This window comes from Haliotis asinina, chromosome 4 (genome assembly GCF_037392515.1).
Source record: "Haliotis asinina isolate JCU_RB_2024 chromosome 4, JCU_Hal_asi_v2, whole genome shotgun sequence".
NCBI classification, from domain to species: domain Eukaryota; kingdom Metazoa; phylum Mollusca; class Gastropoda; order Lepetellida; family Haliotidae; genus Haliotis; species Haliotis asinina.
The window spans coordinates 55,160,471-55,187,304 of record NC_090283.1 but is presented as its reverse complement, the minus strand read 5'-3'; the positions used below and the strand labels follow the sequence as shown (position 1 = coordinate 55,187,304).

Below are 26,834 nucleotides of genomic sequence, written 5' to 3'. Positions count from 1 at the left end.
AATGAACTCAGAGGATTTATAACTGCATTTTGATTTTCGTATTTAGGCTGAACCACATGTATGCAAGACACCAGGGCCTGATATTTTAAACAACCTAACAACCGCAAATTTTAAACTCATTTTGACAATTTGAAGCAGCTTAATTTCTAACTCCATTGTATTTCTAAAACCAAAAAGCCAAAACAGCTCAAGTAACCTACCAAACTTAAATTGTCTGCAACGTTTGAGTTAAATGTTGATTTCAGTTTATTCTGGGAGAGGCGTTTTCTCAAATGTGAGTGAAAAGTTTCACTGAAGTCAAAAAATGTTTAAAGACATCGGGACCTGAGCTCAAAACAGTTCGTCAAACACGTTCTTGTTAAAAACGTAGTTTACCTAATTGATTTTTAACTGATTTTTAAACTGAATTCATTTTTAAAAACGTTTGATCAAACATCTGCAAACGTTATCAAAACCAGCTTGAAACCTATGCTACCACAGAATGCAACAAATCTTATTTGTTTATTATTTGCCACCACCAAATAAGTGCGTATACTGTCTTGTGTGTCACTTTAGAATGTAGTATCAGTGTTTTCGCAATTTTGAATAAGATAAGACACAGATTTGAAGGTCAAAGGTAATGTGTTGTCTTTAAATGTGACCTACCAGTCATTTTAGCAGAAAGCTTGCGAAACGTTATGAACATTTGTTAAGTCTTCAGTTATACTATGGCAAAACAGTGGAATTACTGTAAACAAATGGAATTACTCACATACAATATATATTAGATACTAATGAGAGGAGGAATTTGTCTATAAATTTCCTGATACAATATTCGTCGTAATATGACTTCAGTGGTGAAACTCGCGACATACACCAAGAGTCATGTAGTTAGCACACATGTTATATGATTACGTGTGTTAAAAATACGAAAACGAACATCGCCATAAATATTCAGACAGGTTAAAATGATAATGAGGCTCAAAGGGGAGTAACTGCTGCGTGGCGAAATTTGAGCAGGAAATCATTTCATGGGAAATTTGTCGTTTCGACTTTCATTCCCGGACGTCATACTTTGATCGCACATGCGCGAGTGAGCGACACGTGACTAGCACGTGTCGATCAGATAAGCACGTGCAGTCCATGCCCTTATCATTTCCTTCTTTTGTTAAGTCATTTATATTTGATTAACATTGTCAAAACAGCTCTTTTACTCTTGTTCGCTGATGAAAATCGCGTCTTGATCCAATGATTAGGTCTGCTCTGGGGCATGTTTAATTCTTCCCGCTTCATTCTAATTAGGGCACCATATTTCTCCATTTTGATATTTCAATCAACATTTGAACACGCAGTACATAACTTCTGGCATGTTTAGAAGTTGGTGAATCAGATAAGGACAAACGTTATGGATGAGCGACGTCTTCATTCCGGTGAAGCGACGTCTTCATTCCGGTGAAGCGACGTCTATACAGATTCTTGTCAAGCAGTGCATTTGGTTATTGTTTTGTTTAGGCGTAGGCATCTCTGTCTTATTAGAACATTTGTGACAAACATATGCTACTCTAAATAAATAAATAAATAAATAAATAAATAAATAAATAAATAAATAAATAAATAAATAAATAAATAAATAAATAAATATTCTTTCACGTGAATGTAATTAAACTGTTGTGCCATGATTAACGGTAGTCATGTGAAACAAATCCCGTGGTCTTGGCATATTAAACGTAGTCATGTGATAAAGATCGGGGTTTTTTTATATCAACTGCAGCTCATTAAAATTTTGAGTAGTGTAGTTTATAGGCGGATGTAAGAACTTTGATTTTCTGAAAACTCAATTGTTTAGAATTATTGTTTAGATAATTTGTTTGAAATTCTAATTTATCTCAAAGTGACTTTAAACGTGATTTTTCATGAGCGTATTTATTGTTTTGTGTTAAATAGCAGCAATAATAGTAGCTATTCAAATATTGTGTTAGTTTTGTTTCGTTCAAACACATCAAAAGGATCTGGGATTCGAGACAATCTTCGAAAACCTGAACACCTTCCTCTTTGGTCTTTCAAGACACGTACATAAGACTATTACCGAAAAAAGTGAGTGAGTGAGTGAGTTTAGTTTTCTTGCACTCAGTAATATTCCAGCCATAAGGTGGCGCTCTATAAATAATCGAGTCTGGACCAGACAATCTAGTGACCAACAACATGAGCATCGATCTGCACAATGGGGAACCAAGTCAGCGAACCTGACCAACCCGATCCCGTCAGTCGCCTCTTACGATAAGCATATTCGCGTTTTATGGCCAGCATGGATTGCTGAAGACCTATTCTACCCCGGGACCTTCACGGACCTGTCGAGAAAAAGAGTGTTGTTCGTGATGAATCTTTTCAAATACTTAAATATAAATTCAAATACGAAGACTTCATTTTAAAGAGAAGACCTGTTTAGATGTCCATGTTCACACAATATTTTCCCCCGAAAATGGCTATTTAAACAACACATTGAATGTGATGTATCTGTTTGAATAAATATAAACCCGACGGCTGTAACTTTCTAAGTAACTGCATATACAAGGCAGATATTTTAAAATATTGTTTTCAGGAGATTTAGCGTAACCAATCCTTACACCATTAAACAAATACACAATAATTGAATTTTCTCATTACGAGGTTATTTAATTACATTCCCTTCCCGCTGGGACTCCGATGAAGGATAGGTTCCCAGGTTCTCACGGTTGTCAAGGGAGCGCAGTGATGAAGATTGGTTGGCTGTGAGACTTTCTGATGTCATCGTGACCCAGGTGGGGCATACCTCATGCTGACAATCGTTTACTTTAGCTGGAATGGTGAGGCCACTTGCTTCAAACTGGATTAGACCGACACACAAAACTCACCACCCACTCACTCACTCACTCACTCACAAGACACGCACGCACGTACGCACGCGAAACCCACCCTCATTAGATACGCACACATGTAAAACCAATTCTCTCACCCACCCACTCACCAACTCACTTTCTCACCCACTCACGCACCCACTCACGCACCCACTCACGTCGACTACAATTTTCTGCAGATACATTGGGTCTTCGGACACCACAACACATCGATGAAAGAACGGGTGGATGGGTAGCCCAGTGGTTAGTGTGTCGGCACGTCATGCTAATGTTCCGAGATCGATTATAATCACTCATCCTTGGTGATCTCACCCGCACTACCTAGAATAATTAAAGAATTAACATTTTGTGGAGAGGGATGGTTAATCAAATAATTACGAAAAACGAACACAATAGTGCTTACTCTCCATTAATGGGAAGACTATTATTTCATGTCTGATTTGCTCTAAAACGTAATATAAAAACCAGGTTATATCAGGTCATTCAACTATAATTTGCTAAAGCCTACTGGCACACTATGTTACTGTGTTGCATCCAGAGTCCCATTGTCAGTCGCCATCCCGTCACTTGGGGGCGGTGGGGTAGCTCTTCCGTTTCACCACATGGGTGCAATGTGTGAGGCCATTTCTGCTGCCCCTTGATATTGCTGGAATATTGAAAAAAGGGGCGTAAAATCAAATTCACTCAATAAATCCCTTCATCAGGGCAGCCAGATTTAAGTGGTTTGTATTGCAAAAATAAATTGTCACACTCACTCATACATGTTTATGTTGTCCGAGTTCAGAAAGTAACGGGAAAGTTAAAAATATGAATCCTAAAACAAATATTTATTAAACACACTCATGTTGTTGTTTTTTTGGGTTTTTTTCTTAATTATAACGAAAAGACAACTAATATTAGACATATTTCATAATAAATATTTATTTTCTTTCAATCAATCCAACGCATGAATGCAAGCACGTTTGGGGGTTTTTTTCTTAAATATAACGAAAAGACAACTAATATTAGACATATTTCATAATAAATATTTATTTTCTTTCAATCAATCTAGCGTATGAATGCAAGCAAGTACACAATATTCTCAGCGGCCAGCGGATAAAAATGCATCCCTACACATTTGTCTGTAACTATACACGGTATCCCAGTAGTACCATTTTCAACGTTTCTTGAATATTAAACCAGTCCTTCCGACATGCACAGACGTATAGCTTCTATTCCCATATTTATAACTGTCGACGAATGCTACCGTCGGGGAATAAGAACGGGCTGAGTCAGGGAGAGCCTCTTTAATCTTTCATATTTATCAATTATACTTTATAATGAATACGGTATCACTCAAGATCACCTTCGGTATCTGTAACGTTAGCGTAAATTGCATTTCCTTAAGCTTTAACAATAATTCAATTTCTCATAGGAGAGTAATTGGATTATAGAATATGAGGACGTATTTCATGTAAGATGGTATCGCGTTAGGCTCCAGAATTATATCTTTAATATTTTTTTAATTCATCAACTATATCACCACGAGTTTTTAATAATTTGTTTGTCTCGTAAAGACAGTAGTTAAATCGCCGAAGTTCTGTCCATGGTTTTCCAAATTGAATTAATTAAATGAAATATCAAACAGGTTGATGAAATTCACGTTTTTTGGATACGTTTTATTGGGATTTTTTATCCCACAAAATAGATTACCTTGGAAATCTTGTTCATGTTAGCGAGACAAAGATGGCTAAAAAGTGAAAATTATTCAATATAAATTATGAATTATTTAGCTGCTGGGGCGGTGGAATTGAGGAGGGAGAATTCATAAAAAATGTCATTAACTGAATTATTGTTTAAAAAAAGCTACCATATCAATAATTGCATATATATCGTAACTGAATTACGTATTATCAAAATGACTTTTTATGAAATTGTATTCTGACTTCAAGTGAATAGTTTACAGTTGTAAGTTAATACTGAAAAAAGTAAGTTAAAGGTGAAATGTGAAATATTTTATAACTTATTTATCGCAAAGAATATACCCGTAATTGTTGTGTTTATATTTGCTTTGAATTCTTTTAGAAGAGTAATTGGAATTCTGGTTTGCGTCGCTAAAATATTATTAAATTTTATGCATGTTTATTTGTGAAAAAATTCAAAATATAGACCTTATGTGTTGATAAACTTGTCCAATGTTGAGTGTTATTAGTTGGTTGGTTGGTTGGTTGTTTCACGCCTCGCTAGGCAATATTCCAACTGTATGGCGACTGATGTTGAACCCAAACCTCGGATTTAGAAATACAGAACTGTTTCTGTTTATTGAAAGCGAATAAAAATATGCTTAACGTGTGACTGAAATGTAATCACGAATATCATTTTCTACAAGAATGTCCTGAATAATATAAAGCAACTTCCGTTTTACTGTATAGGCTTTAAACCACTGTTGAAATTAAACAATCTGCTTATATTTGACAAAACTATTTTTCTCAGCAACTGTTCATAACTAATAAGGTATCGCCACATACAAGGTCATGTTTAATTAATGTGTACTCGCGGTGTTATTCACCGGGTTATTGAAAGAATAAGTTATAATACGAAGACCATTTTACACAAATACACTACACACATATGGTGTAGTGTCAAAATCGAAAACTTTGTTTTCATGTTTAGTAATTAATACAACTGTTCACATTCCATGCAGTGTGTGTACATTGTCAAGTTAAACCCTGGAGATTCATTATCAAATATTACTTATGGTAGTTGTGCGATTTTGATTTTACACAAATATATACGAAAAAAAAACAGTTTAGTACTCTTGTGATTGTTTAGCAACGTCAGATGTACATTATACAGAGATATGAAAGTTATGGCTGAGATTCAGAGCTACAGAATTTGTCCAACATATGCAGAAATAGCCTGGGCCTAGATTTTCGGTGCTCTCTTATAGCGCTAAGATAGTGGCAAGCTAATGTTAATGAATGGCTACCTTTGCGCTAAGATAGTGGCAAGCTAATGTTAATGAATGGCTACCTTTGCGCTAAGTGACCATCGGAGATCTAGGCCATAGTCCATGTTGTTGAAAAAAGCTTGCACTGAGTGACATGGATACTTTTGTACAAGTACTGTCACTCGGTTAGAACTGATATCTATTAAACAGATTCACTTTCTATGAACAGGAATTAATTGCAGTTGGCGAACTGCAATGAGAACTCACAACTTCATATGCAGTAGACGCTACCAACAATGTTGGAGAAGTGCCATATAGAAAACTAACAAACCAACATTTTAGGCATTGCGCAGTACACACATACCAACAATGTTGGAGAGGTTGCACCAAACACTGTCAACAATGTTGGAGAAGTGCAGTAGACACTGTCAACAATTTTGGAGAAGTGCAGTAGACACTGTCAGCAATGTTGGAGAAGTGCAGTAGACACTGTCAACAACGTTGGACAAGAGCATTAGACACTGCCAACATTGTAGGTGTAGTTTAGTGGAATATATACCTTATTCCCGGAGATCCGCCATCCTGTATAACCTTGCGACGTGTTGAATACATGATTCCGAAGATTAATGAAGGACTCAGGTAATCTCCATGTCGGAATGCATTAACTGACATGATGCAGTCCTGGTCTTATCATACGTTGTGATACCATGGCTGACATCAAAGGAACACTTACCTCTTCATGGATTATTATGTGAATGATGGTCTTCTAGTGTGCAGGGTGATCTTCTAGTGTGAATGGTGGTGTTCTAGTGCGCAGGGTGGTCTTCTAGTGAGCACTGTGATGCTCCATTCGTATTGTGATGTTCGAGTATGCTCACGGTTGAATGTTGCAGACGACCATAATTGGTGGCGGTTAAACAGGTTTTGTATACGTATAAGCTATAAAACTTGTACCTACCACGTTGTGGGCACAGCCTTTTTAGAATGGCGATTGGGTGGGGGACACTCTTGACAAAGGAGGGATGCACCCTTCCAATGGTCTTGTATTAACCCTCGCCCCCTACCCCACCCCACCCCCCACCCCTATCCCCACCCCTACCCTCCTCTGGATCCTCCTATGCTACCGATTGTACATTTGCCTGACAATAGACAATCAGTGTTTGTAAAATACAAAACAGTTCAATTTTCAGTTTGTTCGTCGGAATGAATGACAAAGTAAACTGATGCATCATAATATACAAGAACTTTACATGGTATTTCCACAGTTATATAACAGTCTTCAAATAAACAGACTCAAACTTTTGTTTTGTTTAACCAAACATGTGGTGTAATTGATGGATCGATTTTCGCTCATATATTTTCAGACAAACTATCTAACCTTTTGACGTCCTCGCCCGGCATAATACTTACTGCACATTTTTTTCTGTAACCAGAGCTTGTCATTGACACCATTGCAAACGCGACTTCGGCAACAGCATATCTTTCACTTACAGCCCGCCATCGAAATCAAATCATATTTCGCAAAAAAAAAAACGTTCCTGATTGATAGCTCTTACAATGCGTTCGCACGCGTCCTGCCTTACGGAAAGGCTATTCGTTACAATGTTCATCAATTGTATTTAATTTACACCAGATACATGATGTGCAATTATTGTCTTATGCTCTCCTCTCCATTATCCTATTGTCGAGGTGTTCTGAAGATGTAATTGAACCTAATTTACTACTGGGACAGAAATTTAATCGCCATACTGCGCACGACCACTCTGTCTAGGACGAAATTCCATTTATGTCAAAAACTCCCTACACTGTCATCTTGCCAATTATACTGCGGTTTCCATATGAGGTCGAAGCCAGGCAGGCAGTAAATAGCAGTGAAGTGGAGTTTCATTTTCTAAATTTGATCAAGATGACGGCCCGTCATAACGTTGTGACATCGGTTATTAAACACGAGAACATTACGGACGAAGTAGTTGTGACCTCTGGCCTTGAATGCATTCCCGTCGGAGCAACACCTGGTACGCGCGCGTGGACTATGTAATTAACACCTCCTTTCGGCACGCGCATGAAATGGACACCACTGTCGCGGCCGCAAACCGACAAACGAAAACATACGGTGTGACTACGAAATGGCGGTTATCGGAGACTGGGGAAGATTTCTAGGGATTTGACGATTAGCAAAATTGGGCGAATCAATAACTATATTGCAATTGCGCCTTGACAGCGATTAGAGCAAGCCCTGGCGAAGGAATATAATTCAATCGTCGTTGCCGCCCTGTTCTCCAGGGACATTGTTTTCGCTAGAATGATAGACAATTATGAATATGCCCGTGCGCTCTCTATTTTCGCGAGCAGCGTTTAGAGGCTGGTGGTTAAACACTGAAATAAGACCATCGCGCCTAATTTGGAAATTTTGGTTACTATAGAGAATTAGAATTACATTTTCGCTTTCATACACAAATGTCCCATTTTTGTATGTAATTGAAGGCTGGATTCTATCTCCAAGATTCAATTTTATAGTGTGTATTTAATCTTGTAAGGTGGACGTAGAGACTGATACCGATATAATAATTCAATGGGTTTGTAAATTTGTATTGTTCACAGTTCGACTGTGAATGTAATCTAATAAACGAGCAAAGCCTTTTCATTTTGGATTGCCGCTGGAGAACTGGCTTTTAATTCCGGGACCCAACAGAGCAATTCCTTTCGCTTGCGAAATTATCATTTATATTCCTAGTTCAGGGACAGCGAAACAGGAATATGCATTAATAGTATTATCGAAAGTGGAAAAGATACCCTTAGGTAATATAACTTTTCAATTTGAAATCTCTTTGCTCCTGGAGCACTTGGAAATTGCTATGTTTGATTTAACAACTTATAACTGCAATAACGATGCAAACCTTTGCGAACTCGGGATCAGGGAATAAGTTGTCGATTGCGGGGAGCTTTTTCACTTTTTGTTGGAAGATATTATTTCTTTGTAGTGTACACAACTTTATCGATAAACTAATGAAGGAATATTGAATCCTTATCGGGGATATTATATAGGGATTTTAGTGCTGTGATTTGATTGGATTAAAATATTCATGCACAAGTTATCAGTTCGTTTACCCGCCTACTTGGTTGTAAAGAAGAAGTTATTGGCTAATGGAGTCGATTTGTTGGTTTGGCTCTCTAATTACCTACATTAGACTAGATTAGACTTGCGCTGTAAACTAAATTAAGTCGTTTTGAGCTGCGAGAGAAGGGGGTGTAGAGCGGCACTTCAGATTTTCACGTTATAAACCCTATATCATTGTGAAACTATGAAACAAGGTATATACTGATATCGTATTAGTATGGGTTAGTGAGTGAGCTTAGTTTTACGTCGCACTCTACAATAGACCAGCTATATGGCGGCAGTCTGTAAATAATCTAGTCTGGACCAGACAAAACAATGCTCAACAGCATGAGCATCGATCTGCGCAAATGGGAACCGATGACATGTGTCAACCAAGTCAGCGTGCCTGACTATCCGATCCCGTTAATCGCCTCTTGCGACAAGCACAGTCGCCTTTCACAGCAAGAATGGGTTGCTGAAGGCCTATTCTACCCCCGATCGTCACGGATACGTGTTCGTGCGGAGTTATTTGAAGTGTACAATATGTGAGTGCTAGTTGTTTAATAACTGTATATCTCAGATGTGTCACAGTTGTGTCACAGTGTATCCGCTTCACTATCCAGTGAGTGAGTGAGTGAGTTTTACGCCGCTTTTAGAAACATTCCCGCAATATCACGAAGGGGACACCAGAAATGGGCTTCACACATTGTACCCATATTGGGAATCAAACTTGCGTCTTCAGTATGACGAGTGAACGGGTTAGATTCCCAACATAGGTACAATATGTGAATACTGAAAAGCAAAAGAAACGCAACATAGGTTTTTTTGTCAGGTTCTTAAATAGAGGACATAAACGTTAACGCTTACTGTTAAGAGCATTTTGTTTCTTACGTTTCTTTTGTTGTTCAGTATAGTTATGAAGAATGATCACCACTCCCCAGGGACACAAATACTGTATTATACATAATGTACATACTGTGTGTACAGCGATGTGACTCCAATACAATGTTCGCCAGTAATGGGTGCTGTCGATGTCGTAGCTATAGCAGTCGTGAAAAAGGTAGCAATGCAGTCACAGCAGTAGTAGCGTCTCCTGTAAATGTATATGGGTAGTTTGTTGTTTAATACTGCATTCAGCAATATTCTTGTTATATAACAGCGTTGTGTAAATGATAGAGCCTGGATCAGAAAATCCAGTTATTTATATCATGAGCACGGATCTATGAAATTGTGATACGATGAAAAGTTATAAAGAAGTCAGCGAGCGTGGCAACCCAGTCTCGTCAGTTGCCTCAAAGCGATTGCAGGTGACCCATGTTTTATTTCAAATACCGCAGGCTCAACTGTGTGCTTTCAAAACACATTTTAGAAGGAATTCTATATTTAAACGCTGTTCTAATAACTAATATTTGCTTTGTATCGATACATGTTTCCACAATTTCAACAAAACATTAAACTTTCAGTTTGTTCAGCTGCACTATTTGTCGCGAGGGTCTGAGTTTTACAATCTATACGTTTCTTAGTTTCAAACAGGGCTATTTTCTCCTTGTCCAATTAGAGATCGTCAATTGATCACGTGGTACAAATAGCGAAACACTAACATCTGAATGGGAATGTGTGCTGCACGTGCATCCAATGCGGAATGAGATATTAAGCTTTGTTTGTCAAGAGGAAACTCGCGGAAGAACATTCTCAAAACACTGCAGAACTTTAATCTTGTGAGTTTGAACAGTCGCTCTCAGTCTAACTATTCAAGATGGAGGTCTTAAAAAATATCAATTTTTTCCGCCCCGACCATTAATCCAACGCATTGTATTGCTAACATAAGCTTCTTTGAACATGGCAGTAATTTATTTGAGTTATTTAAAATCAGACAGAAGAGTCAAAGGGTAGATTCGGGTTAAACACAAACATCAAGGTCCCCGGTTTCAGACACTTAATTAAAATATTTAAGTTTTCGGGGTCAGCTTAGATTGAATTAAAGGTTTGAGTTAAGTCGGAGACTTAAACCCAAACGGTGGTATTTAAGGATGCTTAATTTCAACCAAACACACATCTTCTGTCCCTTTTTGATTAAAAACTTCAATCGCGGACATAAATATAATAAACCCTCATTTATGAGGTGACAACTTGAATCCAAGCACGTGCTCGAGACGAGACAAGCACACATACGTCAGTTCACCAACGTGCCGCAAGACGTCTTTTACTTTGTCAGCCCATAAAAACTAATGAAAACGAATTGAATAAACCCCACTCAAAGCTATAGCTACCGCCTCTTCAATTGCAGTCAAACATCGAAACAATATAGGAACTATTTGCTACAATTTTCAGCGGATCATTCACATGTAGAAATTTAGTGCAAATATCGTTTACGGTGATTTAGTCAAAACCTCTTCTCTCAAAGGCCGAGGAGAAGGAACGTGCCGTGAGAAAGCAAAATTCAATTACGGATTTTGGAGAATTCTTTGGGCCTCTTATCAGTATTATACGGACGGTACATTGTTGATAGAACTCGTGTGCATACGTAAAGAAATCTATGCAGGGGGGCACAGACGCACGCGCTCGACGTCGCTTGGTTGTCATGGTTTCACGTGACCAAACAATGGCGGCCAGGCAAGACGGTGTCGTTTGATGGCGGAGTGTGATGTCCCTAAAGCAGGGAGATTTTCTTTGGGATTTCTAGAATTTTAGACTTCTGAACTTACAGCGTTCGGTTTATAACAGCAATTACCTAAATTAGTTCCTTTACGTCCAAATCTCGTTGTGTTTCTGGGCCAATTATGGCGAAAATAAAGAACGTGAGACTGGTCTTGGAATCCTGGGTTAAACGTCATTCTGGTTTGAGCGGTGCGAGATAGAGTGTGTGGTTCCATGTTGGGCCGATGTACAGAATCTTTGGCGCGTTCAGATTATACCCAGGGCCAGCGGCGCCAGTTTCTTGTAATACTGCTCATGAGATTTGGTTCGGATGACAAGAACTCGGCTGAGTGTTTCAATCTCGAAGTATCCTACTTTCTTAAACATTTCACAAACAGTCCTAAATATGTACTAGTACATATAAGAAGACAGCACGTTCTTTTATAATTTTTTCCCCGATTTTGCGAGGTAATGAAATTATTAACTGGCTGCAGTAGATGTACTAACTTATTCCAAATATTTTATTATAACTGAATTACTATCTCCCAGGACATTTAACACAGCAAAAAGTCAACCTCACTTGCAAGTTCACACCGAAAAAAATAACACTAAATGATACTCCGATTTCTTGATGCATGTTTGAAATCTTCTAATCATTTTTTTAAAATAAAAAACAATCTTTCTTCTATCATATTAGATTGGTTTATTTCAAATTAATACAATTGTTACTTTCTGTTTTGTGAATTAGGCATATAGTGTTTTATCAAAATATCTTTCACAAGAAAATTAAACCGAATTATTCCTCTCTCTGAATATTGAAACGGCAGAAAGTTTTTTCCATGTTTTGTTGAATTGCTCTAGATATCGAATTACATTGAAAATAGCTTGTACGTCTCTATCCAAACTGAACGTTTAAAAACATTCCCCCGGAGGATACCAGTGGTTCGTTGTACTGATACCTTGTCTACGGAGATTTGATCCTTAAATTCAATCAAAGACTCAGCCTGCGAAACTCTTTGGTGTTGCTTTGCCCCCTGTGTTGGGAAAAGGATAATTTAATTTATCACTTTTGTAATTCCAATCCCATTTCAGTTTGTCATTTAGCGCCAAATTAGTAGTCTAACACCAAAGAAACGGGGTGTTCTGGGCGGTGACTTCTACTGTTAGCTTTCTAGCCGATGTATATCCCGTCTTTGTTGTTGTTTTCAGGATCAAATAAAACGCCTTTCTTACTAGTACTCAAAAAGGTAGGAACGCTTTCGGGAGAGGATCTGGAAGAAACATGATTTACACGAATTTTAGAGTTTGCAAGTCATCTACACATTGAAACTCATTTATAAAGGAGGCAGTGGGGTTGCCTTGTGGTTGAAGGAATCGCTCGTCACGCATAAGACCTGGGTTCGTTTCCCCATATGCGTACAATGTGTGAATCCCATTTTTTGTGTCTTTCGAAGTAATATTGCTGGAATATCGCTATTGTAAAAACTCACTCATTCACTCGTTGTTGAGGACGTTAAAGTTCCTCAGTTAGGTGATTAAAGAAATTCCATTTTAACGATAGGTGGGTACGTGATGATGTTTCATTCTTTGTGCGTGTTTAACAGGTGGAACAACTTGGGATCAAGCCTATATAGCCCGCACCGGGGATCCGGAACAATTTAACCGGACACTATATAAGATTTAACTTTATTGAATAATAAACCATGGGTATACATTTTTTCACCAAAGAGAAACAAATAAAAATTCGGTTTAGTATTTCATGCGACATCACAGAATGTTTTGTACATCACATTTGCAGGTTTCGGCGACTGTTTTCGATCTGGTTTCGTTTTGATAACGTTTGCACTTTGTTTGGTCAAATGCTATGCTGTATTTGGGGTGAGTGAGCTTAGTTTTAAGGTATAACAATGTGTGAGGTAAACGAGCGTTAGGTATAATATGTGTGAGGTAAACGAGCGTTAGGTATAATATGTGTGAGGTAAACGAGCGTTAGGTATAATGTGTGTGAGGTAAACGAGCGTTAGGTATAATATGTGTGAGGTAAACGAGCGTTAGGTATAATGTGTGTGCGGTAAACGAGCGTTAGGTATAATGTGTGTGAGGTAAACGAGCGTTATGTATAATATGTGTGAGGTAAACGAGAGTTAGGTATAATGTGTGTGCGGTAAACGAGCGTTAGGTATAATATGTGTGAGGTAAACGAGCGTTATGTATAATATGTGTGAGGTAAACGAGAGTTAGGTATAATGTGTGTGAGGTAAACGAGCGTTAGGTATAATGTGTGTGAGGTAAACGAGCGTTAGGTATAATATGTGTGAGGTAAACGAGCGTTAGGTATAATATGTGTGAGGTAAACGAGCGTTAGGTATAATGTGTGTGAGGTAAACGAGCGTTAGGTATAATATGTGTGAGGTAAATGAGCGTTAGGTATATGTGTGAGGTAAACGAGCGTTAGGTATAATGTGTGTGAGGTAAACGAGCGTTAGGTACACAACGAGCGTGAGGTCAACATGCATGAGGTAAATACATTACACTACTCTCTCTCTCAGGTTATGTTGGGGACTACATTTTCCCAATCAAGTACAGATTCTACTTCTATAATTGGGTTGGGCACCACCTGGGATTCGAACCCACACGTGACTTAGTACATACAGAGAACGTGTAATCCCAAATATAACATGTGTTCCACTGGATCACTTTCTAAATGGCATTGTGTAATCATTCATCGCATTAATTAAACACGCGCATAGTACACAACCCTGTCTGACCCTACAGCCTGAATATTAAGAAGGAGAGTCTTGAAACCACGCCCTCACTAACACTACAAAGACGATGGGGCCACCTTGTGGTTAAAGCGTTCGTCACGCGAAAGACCTGGGTTCGATTCCCCACATGGGTAAGATGTGGAACCTCTATCTGGTGTTCCCGCCGTGATATTGCTGGAATATTGCTATAAACGGCTTACAACCAAACCCACTCACTAACACAGCAGGAACTGCTGTTGTCAAAATACGTACCAAACAGTCTAGGTAACCGGCGCTCCATGGATTGATGGACACACAGTGATGTCTCGCTTAACAAGATACATGTAAGCGTTACAGCAGGATGCCAAGATGCAATGCAGGACAGTCAGAATCAAAAGTCCTCCTTTCTCATGTGTGTTTGTTCAAGTCATGTCCCTAGGCAGGTCTTGCTAATCCCTTTACTGTTTGACAAAAATCGTTCATAACATAATATCTAACCGCATCGGCTTTTGAATATTCCGTTCCCGCGAAAAGTGCCAGATTTTGGAAGTTAAGGAAGTGATTCATTAGACTTGCAAATACAGGATGTGTTGTTCCTTATTAAGGCTTCACCAATAGCCCTCATCGTAAATTGAGTTTTCAATTTATGATTGAGAAATATTGAGTTAGAATTGCCCAGATAATTGTAAAATCAGATGCAAAGCGTAGACCCTACATCGCGCAGTTTGCCTTGTACGAGCAGTCAACGCCTGAGGGTTCAAATTTCGTAATTCCGAAATCAGATTATCCCAAAATGTCTCAAAACTTTCCGTATTCTTATCAAATTCACCACATCTCGTGCCGAGAAGGGGTGTCGCCCTAAGGACCAATCTGTGACTAGCCGTAAATTGTCTAAATAAAGACAGACAATGCTTAATACGTCGGTCTGGCGTTGAAAAGAGGCGAAGGTTCTTAGCGGGGAAAAAATCGCAAACTCCTCTTATCGTCTGCATATCGATATGGGAGAAGGTGTTAGAAATTTGGCGCGAAATGGCTTAACCTAATAAGCAGAATGAAGTTGGAGAAGTTTTAAGGATTAAGTACACAAAGAAATGAGAAAGAAAAACTCCGCGTAATTGAATCAGGGGGAATAACTCGATGAGCAAAACAGGCAAATTAAATTAACTGTGAAGCATTGTGTTTCAAGGGATGGCTTGTCAATCTGCGCATTTTCCCCTTCAGGTATGGTTCCAGAACAGACGTGCCAAATGCCGGAAACAGGAGAGTCAGATGCAGAAAGGTGGGTTCTCATCTGCTTCTGTGCATGTACCAGACGACATATTTAGAATGGATGAAATACATTTTATTCAGTATATACATGTATATTCAAAATATATATGTTAAGATATACATATATATACATGATCGTTCCAAATGAAGAATGACTGTTTGTCGCCTGCGTATACATTTTCAGTATATATATTAAAATATATATATTATGATGTACATACATAGTACACACAATCGTTCCAAACGAAGAATGACAGATTATCGCCTGCTTCTGTAATGAAGCAAACGAAAAGTTGAAAAATGGATGAAATCATCTTCCTTCAGTGTAATTCGGCGTAAAATGCATGACTTGAGACATTGATGCAACCGTATAGGCTCCAGCCTATGTGACATTTCAGCAAACATTTCAGAGTTACTTTACCCATTGTCCCTCTTAACACAACACAGGATATTGTAACTAAAACCAAGTACGTCTGGTGCTTTGCCAGTGAAAAGTAAACACATATGTATCCCCTCATACTACATTCCCTGTGACCCGTGAAGGTCCCGGGGTGGAATAGGCAACGTTAAACCTCAGTTCTATTCAGATATGTCCCGGGGTAGAACAGGCCTTCAACAACCCATGCTTGTCGTAAAAGGCGGACCCGTGGAGGTCCCGGGGTAGAACAGGCCTTCAACAACCCATACTTGCCATAAAAGGTGACTATGCTTGTCGTAAGAGGCGACTGACGGGATCGGGTGGTCAGGCTCGCTGACTTGCTTGACACATGCCATTGGTTCCCAATTGCGCAGATCGATGCTCATGTTGTTGATCACTAGACTGTCTGGTCCCGACTCGATTATTTACAGACCGCCGCCATATACCTGGAATATTGCTGAGTGCGGCGTAAAAGTAAACTCACACACTCACTCACTACATTTCCTTGAAAATTCTAGTCTGACCACAATAGTCCTGTGGAATAATGGAGACGGCACTTGTAAACAGGACACCACCCTTCGGAGTAAGAGCTAAGTCAGGGTATACCAGCGTCCACTTGTATAAAACGACCTTAGTGCTAAGATGATCGTGACTCCCATACTCTAACATAGTGCAAGAGGGCCCGTATCACTTGATTTCCACATACTTTCTGTGATTATTCAAAGAAGCAGATACTCGAGACTTAAAACACAAATTAATTGTCGCTCTTATACAAGGACATATGCGTGCGTTTGAGTGTGCGCGTGCGTGCGCGTGTGTGTATGTGTGTGTGGCCGTGTGCCTTTGTGTGTCTGCGTCCGCGCGTCCGTGCGTCCGTGCGTGCATACATTGAAACCTTACTCAGACACTAGATACTGGCTCCGAGCGGAGGAATCTCTGGTCCATTCCTTTAATGTCAAGCGTCAGGCAGGGCAGCAATATATACCATTTTGGTACGAATCGACCGGGGTTCGACCGCAACCTTTTGTTCTCCGTATGTCCGTTACACCACAGGGCTAATTTCTATAGAAACATGCCATACAGATTCTCCACCTTCATCACTATGACAACAGCGAAGACTGACTTGACACCTCCCTTTATGTCTCACACGTCACAGACCGACAGCTTACAAAATTATAAATTTTGTGAAATCACATGGAATCTTACTTTCCAACTGCTCAAGTTGGAACTAATACCTTAAGAACTTAAGCACCAGACTCGAACACGCTGTGCACAATAATGACGTGTTTTTTTGGTAATAATTGTTAAACGTCAAGTTCAGATTGTTGGTTTCGAATATTGCGCACCTACGTAGTCAAAAATTGAAAGTTAAAAATGCAAACTATTTCAATTAATGTTAAAGAATGTTCCTGAAAACAGAAACTGTTCTAGATTACTCTTCGGTACCATAATTCCTAAATCAAATTTCCTCATTGGATGAATATAATTATTTCCAAGTTAAAAACTGCTTCTGTAACGCAAAACTTGGTTCTTCAGCTGTATCGGTGTCCATGCTTGTTACCATGATATCGTCAGTCGAAAGTCTTTAGTTTTTACTGTTAAGGAAAAATGAATGGCTGTAATTGAAATGGGAAAGCGAGACTTTCAAATAAGGTAATGCGTCGGAGACAGCGAGGAAGACAACAATGGCTTTAATGAAATCATAGAAGAACCGTTAGGATGCAGACGCTTGATGGATGATGTGATGATGTCTGTTGACATTTTCGATCAAGAACACTAATTGAGTCGCGAAATTTACAGTTTAGGGAATTGATACAAGGGATGAACGGATTATTCCCCTTTGTAGTTTTTTGCCACCAGGTGGTGTTAATTCCGTTGTGGTAGGTGCGAATCGTTTGACCTGTTTATTATATTAATTCCTCATGAATTTTATATTCACAGTTTGACCAATGAGTTGGTTCTTGATCGTGCTAGATGATTTGCATTCCACGTGGACCTGTTAGACGGTTCGTTAAACAAATAGTCAGTCGAGGGTCTATAATGCCCTTGAATATGACATATTGATTGATACATTTGAACAATGTAATTTAAGGTGGGAGGGGTGAAGGGTGTGTGTGAATAGACAGAGAAACATAAGGGGGTGGGGAGGGAGGAGGAGTGTGTGTGTGTGTGTGCGAGAGAGAGAGAGAGACAGACAGACAGACAGACAGAGACAGAGAGAGAGAAAGAGACTTCTACAATGACATAGACAACCGCCCACATTATCCCTGCAAGATTACCCGTGGAAATCGTGTTCAGACATTGTAGCCATCCAATCCTCCATTGACCCTTGTCACTATTTTTTGCACTACGGGGTATATTATCAATATACGATGTAAACCAGTTGATCCATGTACATTCCAGCGATCTGTACAAAGTCGATATTACTAGACCCTTGATTGATATCATGAGTTACAACCTACACTATACACGAGGCGACCACATGACGACACTCAATCAGCCAGGCCAACAAACCATCCGATTCACCCTTTAAGACCAGCATGGGCTGTTGCCTAGGACAAATTCCAACTATGAACTGCAAAAGAATGAGTGGGTGAGTGAGTGAGTGAGTGAGTGAGTGAGTGAGTTTAGTTTTAAGCTGCCTATTGCAGTATTCCAGCTCTATGGCGGCGGTCTGTAAATAATCGAGTGTGAACCAGGAAATCCAGTGATTAACAGCATGAGCACCGATCCACGCAAAAGGGATACACTGACGTGTGTCAACCAGCCTGTTCACATGATCCTGTTAGGGGCCTCTTTCGACAAGCACGGGTTACGGAAGATCAGTTCTAACCCTGATCTTCTAAAAAAAAGTAATATAACGAAGGACAATATGACTTATCAAGACAGAAACTGTAGCTTGTATTATTTTGTTCTGCTACATTTACGTATGTGCCTTGTAGAATTTACACTTTTAGATATTTTTTTACAAAACAGTGCATCCTTTTAATCGTTTCAAAGACTTCATCGACTTTTTGAAGTTCAGTAACGAAAACAGGCACGAGTTATCTACAAAACACTGTATCCCATAATTACTTGATTCAACCCAAATTACCATATACTTTTTATGTTCAAAGGTTATTTCGATTCCTCTTCTCTCTTATTTTTTTATCGATTCGTATTAAATCTTAATTCACGACTTTTTAAAATATAAATCCCAGTTCAGATTTGGAGCGACATTAGTTGGGTTGATTTAATGTGTCGGGATCGGAAGACTGGTGCGAATTTGAATCTTGGCCTCAATTGAGAATTTCAGGTCTTATTTCGGCATCAAAGAGATTGGCGCTGCGGGTCACAAACAATTGTCGTCTTGGACGGGGAAATGATAGCCGATAAGCGAACGAGCGCGTGAGCGGCAAGTTTGTCAAGGAAATCCAACGGCCTTCTCCTAGACGAAGATCGCCCATAGAGTCTAAACTCCGTCCAAATTGGATACTGTTTTAATGAATATTTTACAAATTAATCAAATTAGGCTGAAAAATACTGTCAAAGGCCTGGAGACTCCCATTAACCTTGTGTTAAGCATTCAGCGACCATACTATCTTAATTAATTTAATTTGGGTGATATATTCGGCTAATTGAGGGTACCACAGCTATTGCTGGGGATAGTCGTTGAAAGCGCTGCGAACTGACGCTCCGTCCCCAGTGGGTTGATTGCCCAAATTAACGCAAAACAGTTCATCTTTATTTAATTTTCTTGGAGGATCTGCAATGCTTCCCGCGCCATTTCAAATGCCCGCTTTGGGACAAGGAAAAAGGACTCCATTACTTTGCCCAATAGTAGGGTCGCAAGACGTGACACTGCATCGAGTGGGGACAATACTGCACCGGTTACAATAGGCTTCTTCCTAGGGCTTGGGGGGACACCGAAATGGAAACGTAGAATCGCTTTGTTCACCCCGTTTGGCAACTAAATACCGCTTCTGTTAACACAGTTAATTTAGTGGCGAAGATGTTTTTTCCTCTGTCTGAACCGGGTTCAAATTATCGACGTCCGCAAACGCCCAGCTCTCCTAAGTAAAGAAGTTTCGTGGGAGAAAGTTTATTGAAGGAAGAGGCTTATTTGATCAAGTAACAGCGGGTTAGCAAAATCGAAAAAAAGAAGTTTCAATTTGAAGTATAGTTTTACGGTACGGGACAAAAACGGTTAATTGTTAATTTGGTTAAGTGTTCGAGCTTTAAACGCGATAGGTAGGCTGCCGGATAAGAAGGAGGTTTGGAATTGCAACAAATTCTAGGCAGAAAAAGGAGACTCGAAATCAGATAAGAGTTCAAATTAATGGAATCAGTAATTCCGTGTTAAAATATATGTGGGCCATCTACAGGGAGACGATTACCTTCCTCAGTGAAAGAGAGGCATTCTCTTTAAACCCCCCAAAAAATTCACTTTGGAAACAGCTAAATCGTTTGAACAAATTTTATACGTTTCAAAGTTTATTTCTATACCAATAGCAAGAAATGAGGACTTGAGTTCTCCAGTGTTCTTCGGTGTTTCGAAAGACTCACTTGTAATGTTATTCATTAGCTGTGTTATTATTTCCATGGAAATGGCATTCTTTGTATGCGCCACGTATTTTTTCAATGCCCAATGTTTACACATTTTTCCAATGTACGTGTAAATGCTTATGGAAATTGAGTTTCATATTGGACCACTTTTGCGTATTCTGTTTGATCTTTTGATTTCAGTAAAGTATATTTACAACAACCATTTACTTGTAGAAAATAAGTGAAAATCAACTGTCATGCAATTTTTTCACCTACTTCAAGAAGTATAACTTTCGGTGTGTCATTTTCATAACCGGTGTATTCATGTATATTTATTGTTTTGCGCAACCCTGTAGGTATGTGTGCCCTTGAAATGAACCTCAATAAATGCCAAGGTGGTATTATTTGTCAGTTCGAACTGAGGCGGTGGGGGATCCTAGTTGTTAATCCGTTGGCGTGTCACGAAGAAGTCCTGGGTTCGATCCCTCACTTGGGTACACTGCACGAAGCCCATTTCTGGTGTCCCTGCTGTGATGTTGCTGGAATAATATGCCGAAAGCGGCTTAGAAAACAATTCAGTCTGAAATGACCAAGACAAGTAATATTATCTCATAACACAACTTATATTTCCCGTACCGTGAGGTGTTGGAATTTGAATATTAGTTCAAAACGTCCTGTATTTGCGCCCCGGTGTTGTGCGATAGTCATTCTGAAACAGCATTGCAATAGGATCAGTCCAGGAATGTTTGTAAGAACATTTGGGGGGCTTTGGGGTAGCTTTGCAGTTAAATCATTTGTTCGTCACACCGAGGATTCGGGTTCGATTCCCCAAATGGGAACAATGTGTGAAGCCTATTTCTGGTAACCCCGTCGTAATATTGCTGGAATTTACTAAAACCGGGGTAAAACCATAGTATCACTCACTTACTCACTCTAAAACAAAAATGTCGTAATGATTCTCCGGTGTTATCGTAAAATATCTCGCCTTTGTAATGGTGGTTAGTTATATCCCCGAACTGCTAAACTGTATGAGTGAGGGAGCGTTGCTTTAAAGTATCAACATCACCACTGTAAATCAGTTAGGGTAACTGTCAAACAGATACGAATACTATTTATCCATACGTTGACTACTTACCAAATATTAAGGGAGGAATACTTTAGGATAATGTTCATTATATCTCCCGTGTGAATAAGACCAGCGTCAGAAATTAATTCGCTCGGGACTTGCAATTCGTAATTTCTGCAGGCACGCAGGTAATTCTATTAATGATTACGGGTAAATATCAAATAGTACTAAAACTTTATTGTCGAGAGATCATCACTCGAAAACGTAATCACAAGTATTTCCTTGCAGAATGCTTAGCTTTTTCATCTGATTTTCTAAACCGGGCTTGTCCCAACATAATCTGAAATAGATTTTACTTAATGCCTTGAGCTCAATCGGAGCTTTGGAACACGGACGCACGGTATCATTACAACTTATTTTGTGTCCGTTTACTATGAGTACATACTTTTATATATTATCGACCGACTTGTATGGCCTCGGTCATATGTAATGAAGTGAAAAGGCAGTAAAATCTGACCTTTCCATTAAGTCAGGTATCCGCCTCGTTCTCATACAGCAATGGGACATGCGCAGTCGGTTGATAAGAAAAGTACGAGCATTGATCGTTTGCTTCTTTGGGACGTCCTCATAAATAACAACATATCTTTCCGGAACAAACAACCGGGCCCAGTCGGAAATTTTCCAATTTGCCGACTCTAATTGTACACACGACATCGGTGCCCCCGTCCTAGTTTATCCCCGCCGTTTAATCAGTAGATTCGAAGAGAAAACTGTCATGGAGAGCTGAATTTGTACTCTATGGTATCATTTAATGTCGTGTTATCCATCTAATAAAGCAATTACTGGGTGTCTCTTGGATGAGCCAAATAGTAACATCGCCAGTTTCAATAAGCCTGTGTTTATTTTCCCCGCTACGCGAGGATGATCTTTGCTTCGGCGTGTCTCGTCGCTTGATGAATGAGTTTTGTTAAATATTTGATCATCAGAGATCATCGGATACAGGTCACATTTTCAAATTTCTTTCATTCAAAAATTGACCCCTTTCCCCTCTTTACAGCCGAAGCGTACATTTTTATTTTTGACGATTGGGAAGTATGGCTCCGAAGCGTTGAGGGGGACCAATTGAAGGAATTAGCTCAACATAGGGGATGTCGAGTTGTCGGATTGGAATCGGTTGTTAGGGTAGACGAATACAATTGCCAGCGCGAGGGGATGACTCTCACTAGCTATCATAATCTTCGACACGGGCGGTAAACATTTGGCGACACTTCAATTAGGACGATAGCACGAGGTTTTATGATAGATCACTAAATAAAACCCCTCCAAGAATCAATTAGGGCTTTACTACAATGGCCGTCCATGTCCAATAATTGTGAGGGCTGGTAAAATGAAGGAAGTAAATTTGACAATATTTACAGTAATTTTCCTCTATTTGCTGTCTTGGAGGAATCAGAGAGTAATAATCAGAGGAGGCTTATACTTTTATTGGCGTGGTTCTGTGTGAAAGACTTCGCGGCGTGGTCTGAAGGAGATAAAGCTATTGGAACACTACCAAACGGTATTATGTTGAGGGTCTCCGCACACTGGACTAACACAACACGAGGGGTGGGAGACTTTTAAAGCAGTGGTGATTAGGTTCTTGGTTGTCGTGGACAGATGTATCGGAAGGGAATGGTGAAGATGTTGGGAGGGGTATATTGACACAGTATATTGACAGTTTGAGAAGTAGTTTCCAAATTTTGCTTTGCAAGTCGGACTAACTATTCCTGAAAGTTACTAGCCTACACATTACTTCACTAGCCCGAAAAGCGAATGTGGAAACTAACAGAGCTCCAGATAAGGCGCGTATTTGTATATTTTACTAAATATTTTACTAAAAATCAGTTAATTACAAATATATAATTAATATATATATATATATATATATATATATATATATATATATATATATATATATATATATATATATATATATATATAAACTCTCTCTGTGTGTGTGTGTGTGTGTGTGTGTGTGTGTATATATATATATATATATATATATATATATACACACACACACACACAGAGAGAGAGAGAGAGAGAGGAGTTAAGTACGTAATAAGGATAAGAAACTCTGTGTGAAAGTACTCAATTCTTTTACTAGTGGGAGTACACAAAATGCTGGTTACCCTCAAAATGCAATTAATTATACATAAACACACATGGGAGTGAATACCCAATTGCTTGAAAAAATATCTGGAACTTTGTAAACAAAAAATTGAAAAGGGTAAAATACCATCATTTATCAGGACAAAATATTGCATGAATGTGACGAAGGGACAAAGAATAACCTAAACACGTTAATTGAACAATTAGGAAGAAGAAGAAGTTGACATCCATAACATTTTGTCTCATTCCTGAATACCAACTTCAACATGCCTCGCAAGAACCTAAAATATTGTATGATTTAAAAGGGTATTATAACATAACAAGTAGGAAAGAGTGATTTATTTTAAAGAAATGGTTCCATGAGAATTAACTAGCCAGTCGGACCACTGACTGTGAAGAATTTCTGGCCCGACTGAATTTTTACTTGCCACGGGCTAGCGGGCCATGGGCTACGTCGCACACTGTCTATTGATGCACACATAGGATTATAACAGATTATTAACCAACCAACTACAAACAAGCACACAGCCAAGCACGCGCACGCACGCGCGCAGTCACTAGCGCATTGTTGAAATATTTCGTTTATAGAAGAACAGTGAAACATTTATTTCCTAATTGAGCATTAAGATATGGATGACTCCGAGACATTTCAACATCAACATCACAAGTCTGTACCATAGAGTGGTTTCACCTTTCAACTGCAGTATGGGATCTCAGTAGGATATTCAGGACTTCGGCAAGCAGACGTTCGCTTCTTCGGACGGAACTCAATCCGAAACGTACAAGACTCTTCCCTGAGAATATTTATTTCAAAAGTTTAGACTCACTAAGTATAAATACAGGCACTTGCTTCTGGCAACTGTTCTAAACTAAATTTTGCCAAATACCACATACTGTTTAAAGATACTGTTTACACATGAACTAATGTATTTAAAACAAATTCGTAACATTGAAAAGAGTATTGTCATGAGTTCAGTAAATGATGAAAATCAGCAAAATTGGCGAATTCTTTTTTTATTATCATTGTTATTATTATTTGCACATCTTTTCAAAGTTCAGATCACATGTTATAATCAACAAATCAGGTTAATAACTGCATGCTCTGAACGCTTTCAAGAACATACATATCGATGTGAAGGCGCTAATATCGCTAATATGTTTGGCGAATTCTTAGAAAACGCTTAACACCGGAACGAAGCTGTTCACACATGCACGATATTTGCACATGCTTTTTCAACTGTTTGATGCATGATCCTCGTGCAATTCATCTGCATAAGTTTCCCCCACCCCCTTACCCCCATAGCGGTGAAACCCATGTTCTATGTAACCATACGTACATATAGTGAGTGCTGCAAATGAGTCTTAACTTTTGAAAGGAAAAATATACACAATACTAAACAACCTTCCGTGTAATACCATTTTTATTAAACAAGTTAATGATCTGGTATGAAACGAGCGAAAGCGAGTTCCATACTAAATCTTTAACGAGTTTAATAAAAATGAAATTTCATGGAAGTGAGTTTAGTATTCTGTTTATTACTCGCCAACATAAATTGACAGAAACTGCCGCGAAATTCGCTACAGTGTGAGGACCCTCAGCTTTCAGAGAGTCAAGCAAGGTCTAGTAAAATTGCGACATCGGCATTAGCATTGTGACGTTACAACTTTGAACCATTTTGACGTCATACGTCAAGCGGTATTACACTAGTGCAATATTGAAGTGAAAATATTACACTGCAGTAACTTCAACGGGCGAGTAATAAGTCTAGCTAGGTGATACCCTTGTTCCCCTCTAAATTCTTCGCCCCAAACCCTTTCTATGACAGGACTCCAAATTCCAACGCCCGTTTCACAAATGGTAAATGTGTATCACTTCTATAGCTACTTAACGTTATTATCTTATATTCTACTGCTGCTAATGTGCTAACATAATCCTTGTCTGTGTGTTTCAGCTGGTCTCCTGATGCAGTCTCAAGGTACCCCACTGGACCCGTGTCGGGTTGCCCCCTTCATGAACCTTCCTCAAGTCCGAGAACCTGGAATAGAGAGACTGCCATACCCACCATTCTACCCCTTCCTACCCCTCCATCCCGCCGCCGCCGCCGCCGCTGCTGCTGCTGCCGCCAGCGCTTCTCAACATCCCATTCATCCGATGCTTCTTTACCATCACCATCTCGCTGCCCTCAACTACACCGCACTTCCGGACAGTAGCTTCCGGTCCGCCAAGAATTCCAGTATCGCAGATTTACGTCTCAAAGCGAGGCAACACTTGGCAAGTCTTGGGATATAACCCGGAAAAAGACGATTGTAATAGCGAAAATTAGGAACTTGGTTTGCTGAAACGGATTATGATTGTTTTTCTATAATGACATGACGACAGTCATTTTAAGCTGGATGCGAGATGTATCATTAGAATTAATGTGATCAAAGCTACAAACAAACAATGGATTCGTGTCCCTGAGACAATTATGATTGTGACAAGATACGCTGTGTCGAGCGTCAAGACTCATGACAGCGAACGAACTCCAGATTTCGTTTTAACAGAAGGGCATCCAATCGCCCCTGTCCCCTGTTTACACTCGACTGTTTCATATCTAATCCTGACCAAAACCCTTTGACAGTTGCCAAAGGCATGCGACCTTTTCAAGCCGGACTTGGGCCGTAAACGTGACTGGAGGCACACTGCTTTTCACAAAAGCCGAAGATGTACAAAACTTCATCGCTCTACGTGAACTTTGGACATGCGTAGTTTCATTCTCATCCGGGTCGGGTGAACCTTATTTTGCACATTACCGTATATTTATGCATATCCTTTTACATGTGACGTTGTGTGTATTAAAATGAGGACTTGTAAACACATCCAGTGACTATTTATCTGTACCCAACTCCGTTGGTCGGGATTTAGTTTATTCGAAAAATATTAGGTTTGAATAATGGACTCTCCGTATTTGCGGACACCCCGAATTCCCGACGAGTACTCCTAGAAACGTCTGTACGTATACACAACCTTGAAATAGATCTGGTAACAATATCAATGTTGCTCACAATGAAACCGACCGGATAAATAATTGTATCCGTTAATGTGGTCGGTATTGATGGTGTCCGGATTAAAGAAGTTTGAGCCGA

The 26,834-nt window shown here is 39.3% G+C and overlaps 1 protein-coding gene across 1 annotated transcript in view; it reads left to right on the top strand.

The window, feature by feature from the left end:
• Positions 1 to 26,834, top strand: part of LOC137282594 (short stature homeobox protein 2-like) — a 44,324-nt gene extending 17,490 nt beyond the window's left edge. The window contains exons 3-4 of the mRNA XM_067814366.1: positions 15,502 to 15,559; positions 25,661 to 26,834. Coding sequence (XP_067670467.1) covers positions 15,502 to 15,559; positions 25,661 to 25,998 — 396 coding nt within the window. The 3' untranslated portion in view covers positions 25,999 to 26,834. The remainder of the gene's footprint in view (positions 1 to 15,501; positions 15,560 to 25,660) is intronic.